We start from the raw sequence: 6,241 nt of genomic DNA, 5'->3' as shown, positions 1-6,241 counted from the left end.
TTTTGTACTGGGGTATTAATATTTATGGTTGCACCATGTGTGCCTTTTAACTGTTTAGAAAATTAAATAAATAAAAACAATTAAGCATAATAAATATAAACAATAAACGTAAATAAATTCTACTTCAAATAATATAAACTGATTAAAATAATACATATATATATATATATATATATCAATAAATAAAACTAGGAAATATGAATATATAGATAAAATTAATTAAAACATAATTACGAAATAATAATAATAATGATACATGTAAATAAATAATAAATTGACAATAAATACATAAGCATTCAACCTACACAGGAGTGAAATGCTGTGAAACTGCTTTAACTTTAAAAGTGCGCCGACACGCGACAGAGCGCGGAGCTGCAGTGTGTGCCCTCGTGTGAGAAAAGCGGCTCATCATCTCAGAGGAACCGCAGAGACACACAGACGCGCAAAGAGAGAGAGAGACACACACACACAGGCAGAGCTCCAGAATAATCAATGCCGAAATAAAGCAGCCGACGCTCGCTGAAATCGCTGTTTCTCCGGTGAAGCTCGAGCAGGTGCCGGTCAGTCGCGATGGGGAACCGGGGGATGGAGGACCTGATTCCGCTGGTCAACCGAATGCAGGATGCGTTCGCCGCCATCGGACAGAACGCGAACCTGGACCTGCCGCAGATCGCGGTGGTGGGCGGACAGAGCGCCGGGAAAAGCTCCGTGCTCGAGAACTTCGTCGGGAAGTGAGTCATTCATTTATTAAAACACATACAACCATCATCAATACACAATAATAATAACGCACAGCGCAAATGCGCGCAGCATTAATCTTGTATTCCGGCTCAATCACAGCCCCCATCATGCCTCAATGATATGTAAAGGTCATCGTGAGGATCCTGAGCATAACCTTTAAATGTTATTGAGACACGATGGAGGATCATTTGCTGCAATGGTGAAAATCACCAGCCGTGTTCACTAAATCTTCTTACATAATCCTCCTCATTTATAGTGTATTCTTCATTATGCATTAGAGCATCATCATCATCATTAGTGTGTTCCTGTGTAATCCGTGTCCTTTAATAATAATAATGATAATAATAATAATGCACAAGGTCATTAGGGTGATATTAAAATACTGTAAGCTTTGTTGAAGATGGAGCGTGAAACATGGATGCTGCAGGATTGTTTACTAGAGCTGTAGGTTCAACCTGAGCTGAGCGTCTGATAAAACCACACAGATCTGCCTTAAACAACCATCCTGCTGTTTCACTATCAATACAAAGCAAATGATTTCATGCACAGGACCACTGCAAATACATAAATACAAGCTATATGCTTTTTAGTGTTGTAAGTCAGTCATCAACATTGCATTTGATCAAATGTTTGAGTGTGTAAGTGTAGCATTTGGTGCTCAAGACAGGAAGAATTCCTTAAAGTGTGTGATTTTCTGTTAATAAGCGAACAGATGCACCATTTTCACCTGCTGCATTATGAAACTGATCCTCTTAGAAAACATCCAGCAACACCCTAGCAACAATAACATCTTAGCAGCAATATAACAACACCCTAGCAACCATCTAGCAACACCGTAGCAACTGCAGCATCTTAGCAACAATCTAACAACATCCTAGGAACCATCCAGCAACACCCTAGCAACCCACAACATCTTAGCAACAATATAACAACATCCTAGCAACTATCCAACAACACCCTAGCAACCATCCAGCAACACCCTCGCAACAATAACATCTTAGCAGCAATCTAACAACACCCTAGCAACCATCTAGCAACACCGTAGCAACTGCAGCATCTTAGCAACAATCTAACAACATCCTAGGAACCATCCAGCAACACCCTAGCAACCCACAACATCTTAGCAACAATATAACAACATCCTAGCAACTATCCAACAACACCCTAGCAACCACAACATATTAGCAACAATCCAACAACACCCTAGCAACCATCCAGCAACACCCTCGCAACAATAACATCTTAGCAGCAATCTAACAACACCCTAGCAACCATCTAGCAACACCGTAGCAACTGCAGCATCTTAGCAACAATCTAACAACATCCTAGGAACCATCCAGCAACACCCTAGCAACCCACAACATCTTAGCAACAATATAACAACATCCTAGCAACTATCCAACAACACCCTAGCAACCACAACATATTAGCAACAATCCAACAACACCCTAGCAACCATCCAGCAACACCCTCGCAACAATAACATCTTAGCAGCAATCTAACAACACCCTAGCAACCATCTAGCAACACTGTAGCAACTGCAGCATCTTAGCAACAATCTAACAACATCCTAGGAACCATCCAGCAACACCCTAGCAACCCACAACATCTTAGCAACAATATAACAACATCCTAGCAACTATCCAACAACACCCTAGCAACCACAACATATTAGCAACAATCCAACAACACCCTAGCAACCATCCAGCAACACCCTCGCAACAATAACATCTTAGCAGCAATCTAACAACACCCTAGCAACCATCTAGCAACACTGTAGCAACTGCAGCATCTTAGCAACAATCTAACAACATCCTAGGAACCATCCAGCAACACCCTAGCAACCCACAACATCTTAGCAACAATATAACAACATCCTAGCAACCATCCAGCAACACCCTAGCAACCACAACATCTTAGCAACAATCTAACAATATCCTAGAAACCATCCAGCAACACCCTAGCAACCACAACATCTTAGCAGCAATCTAACAACACCCGAGCAACCATCTAGCAACACCGTAGCAACTACAACATCTTAGCAACAATCTAACAACATCCTAGGAACCATCCAGCAACACCCTAGCAACAGCAACATCTTATGAACAATTTAACAACACCCTAGTATCCCACAACATCTTAGCAACAATCTAACAACATCCTAGCAACCATCCAGCAACACCCTAGCAACCACAACATATTAGCAACAATCCAACAACATCTTAGCAACCATCTAGCAACACCCTAGAAACCGACAACATCTTAGCAACAATATAACAACATCTTAGCAACCATCCAGCAACACCCTAGCAACCACAACAAATTAGCAACAATCCAACAACACCCTAGCAACAACAACATCTTAGCAGCAATTTAACAACACCCTAGCAACCCACAACATCTTAGCAACACTATAACAACATCCTAGCAACCATCCAGCAGCAGCCTAGCAACCACAACATATTAGCAACAATCCAACAACACCCTAGCAACCATCTAGCAACACCCTAGCAACCACATCATCTTAGCAACAATTTAACAACACTGTAGCAACCCACAACATATTAAAAGCAATATAACAACATTCTAGCAAGCATCTAGCAACACCCTAGCAACAACAACACCTTAGCAACCCACAACATCTTAGCAGCAATATAACAACATCCTAGCAACCATCCAACAACACCCTAGCAACCACAACATATTAGCAACAACTCAACAACACCCTAGCAAACATCTAGCAACACCCTAGCAGCCACAACATCTTAGCAACAATCTAACAACACCCTAGCAGCCCAGGACATCTTAGCTACCATTCAGCAGCACCGTAGCAACTCAGAACATCCTAGCAACAGAATACATCTTAGCAACCAGCTAGCAACACCCCAGCAACCCAGAACATCTTAGCAACACACTAGCAACCACCCACAGCTCTTCTGCATCATGTTGTTCATGTTTTATCATGGAGCACAAATTGAGGAAAAGAGCAAAATGATAAAACACCTGTGAAAAATCAATCCTTCATATTTACACAGTATGTGGCATCTTATCTCTACACTGTTCTTACAGAGAAGGCTTATTTTTTCCATTTCAAACAGCCTCATTTTACACAGACTAGGTTACAGCACTGCTCATCGTGTCGGTCATCAGACATAAACAGTCATCTAGAGTTGGTGTGTGTTGGAGCATCTGAAGAGGAAGATGGTGGAGTGCGTTGAGCCTCTTGAGGGGGGATATTTGCTTGTTCTTTCAGCAGTGTGTGTGAATAAGTCTGTCTTACGCTGCATGATTCAGCAACTACTGCTGCTGAGGGAGCTTGTGTGTGCGGCGCTGATGCTCTCAACTAAATCAACTATTTTCATATAATAGAATACAGTGGCGATTTCTTTAAGACTGCAAGGGAAGCTCAGCTTCCCCTATAATGTCACAAAATTAATGGTCAAATTATGTACTATTGTATTAACATTTTATTGACTAAAAATGCGTTAGAAAACGTTCATCTCAAAGACGAGTTCGTTCAGAATCAGTTAGATATAGCAGGTCGGCTGACTTGATTTTCTTCTCATACATTCCCGTAGCGTCACAGTGCATTTCCCCGTTGAAGCCCAGCGTCCATTGACTTCAATGCGGCTGCTTTGAACGTTTTTTTTCAGTGCTTTGAAACTAGACGGTCATTGGATAAACGCTGCGATTATGTCCCGCCCACGGACGCTCAGCGTCTCTGGGGGTGAATGAGGAGCAAATGAGGAGTGGGCTGGCCTGGACTCCGAGCTTCTGCGTGATGATTGGAGGGTCTGTCGAAAGATTGCATCTCCTTTTGACTGACAGCGATTTTGTACTATAAGGAATCGCTGAAGCTATTCGCGCTCAGTCCCATCGCGGATTTCTCAAGTTCAGTCGAAATAAAAACTGCTGCAACCTATTTCTTTATATTTGCTTGGCGAAATTGCTTGATTTTAATCATACATTTCACACAATTATACACCACATTCCTTGTTTCACTTTTACAGAGTTTAATATTTTTTTTTTAGATCGTTCATTCATTCATTGATTACTTGGTGTTCCTTAAAGACATGGAGTTGGACAGTGCAATGCCTCAGCTTTACAAACTGTTCTCATTAGTGGCAACAATTGGAGCTACATCTGCAGGTGTAGAAAGGAGCTTCTCCTGTTTAAAGCGGCTCAAGTCCTACACCCGAAACACAATGGGCCAAGGCCGTTTAAGCAGCCTAGCTCTGCTGGCCATTGAGAGGACACTGGTCAAGTCACTGGAAAAGACGCCTAGTTGGTACGACAGGGTCACAGACTGTTTTCTTGAAAAGGAATGTAGGGCAGAATTTACTTTTAAATAAATAGACAATTTTATGATGTAGGCCAAAAATGAGCTTCCCCTATTTGACAGACCAGTAGCCGCCACTGATAGAATATGATTCCCTTTGGTTGTTTTAGTGATTTTAGTGATCTCTGAGCTGTGATCAACTTTCATTGGCAACTTCATCATGTCTACTACTGTAAACATTACATAGATAACCAAACACACAACGTGTCAAGATATTACTTCTGTGAGACGAGCGTTTGAGGAAGTATCAGTTCCATTCTCTAAACAGAAAAACACAAAAAGCTTGATAGAACAACAACTGCATTGTGTCAGGGCAATAACAGGAGGTCCTATATATTACATTTTGTGCATCTTCTGAAGGTCCAGGACTGGATATGGAGGTCTTGCAGATGGTTAGAGGAAGCACAATCTGTACTCACTATCATTGTCTGCTATTTAAATCTGCCCAAATTAACCTTGTACACTATTATGACAAAAGCCTCGTCCTATATTTAGACTTCGAGTCAAACAGACTGTAATTATCCCAAACACTCAGTTTGTCCAAAATCTGGAATGTCCTGCAAATCCTGGAAAACAACTAATTACATCTAAATAAAGACCATGTGCGCTTTTCACCGCAGGAACAATCTGTGACGCGACCTCTAAATAAAGCAGCTCATTTCACCTGCTAAAAGAACTAGTTATAAAAAGAAGTTATTACAGTTTATAAAAAACTAAAATCTTTTTTTTTTTAATTTGAAATAAAATAAATATGAACTAAAATCTATTTTAGCTAGTTGGACAGTTCGTATTTTCTGTTTTCAATTGATCTTAGTGACTTTTCAGGATATACTGGCCAAGAAATGTGTGTTTGCACGTGAATCGCACACAATCACTCGATCTCTTCAGGGTTTGTAATCTGTTAGCCTCGATTAAGCTGCTTGCTGTTGATCCTTTTTACTTTTAATAGAAACTGTTGGTCTATAGTCACATACTGCCACCACCATCATCATCATAAAGTATATGAAGAGTTTATTTGCAAAAACAGCTCTGTTTTTTTTTTCATTTTTAAAAATCATGTTTTTATTATGTTATCATGTCTTTATTTTTTTATTGTTTCAGTTACCTGTATTTTTTTAGGTATTTTTACTTTATATCAAAATAACCCAACTGCAGTTTGAT

At 40.4% G+C, this 6,241-nt stretch overlaps 1 protein-coding gene across 2 annotated transcripts in view; it reads left to right on the top strand.

Moving 5' to 3' along the window:
- The first annotated feature begins 387 nt into the window (after positions 1-387).
- Positions 388-6,241, top strand: part of dnm1a (dynamin 1a) — a 73,334-nt gene continuing 67,480 nt past the window's right edge. For both annotated transcript variants that reach the window (XM_051111144.1, XM_051111143.1), the window contains exon 1: positions 388-731. In XM_051111144.1, coding sequence (XP_050967101.1) covers positions 571-731 — 161 coding nt within the window. In that variant the 5' untranslated portion in view covers positions 388-570. The remainder of the gene's footprint in view (positions 732-6,241) is intronic.

This window comes from Labeo rohita, chromosome 5 (genome assembly GCF_022985175.1).
Source record: "Labeo rohita strain BAU-BD-2019 chromosome 5, IGBB_LRoh.1.0, whole genome shotgun sequence".
Lineage (NCBI taxonomy): Eukaryota > Metazoa > Chordata > Actinopteri > Cypriniformes > Cyprinidae > Labeo > Labeo rohita.
This window is presented reverse-complemented; position numbering and strand designations above follow the sequence as displayed.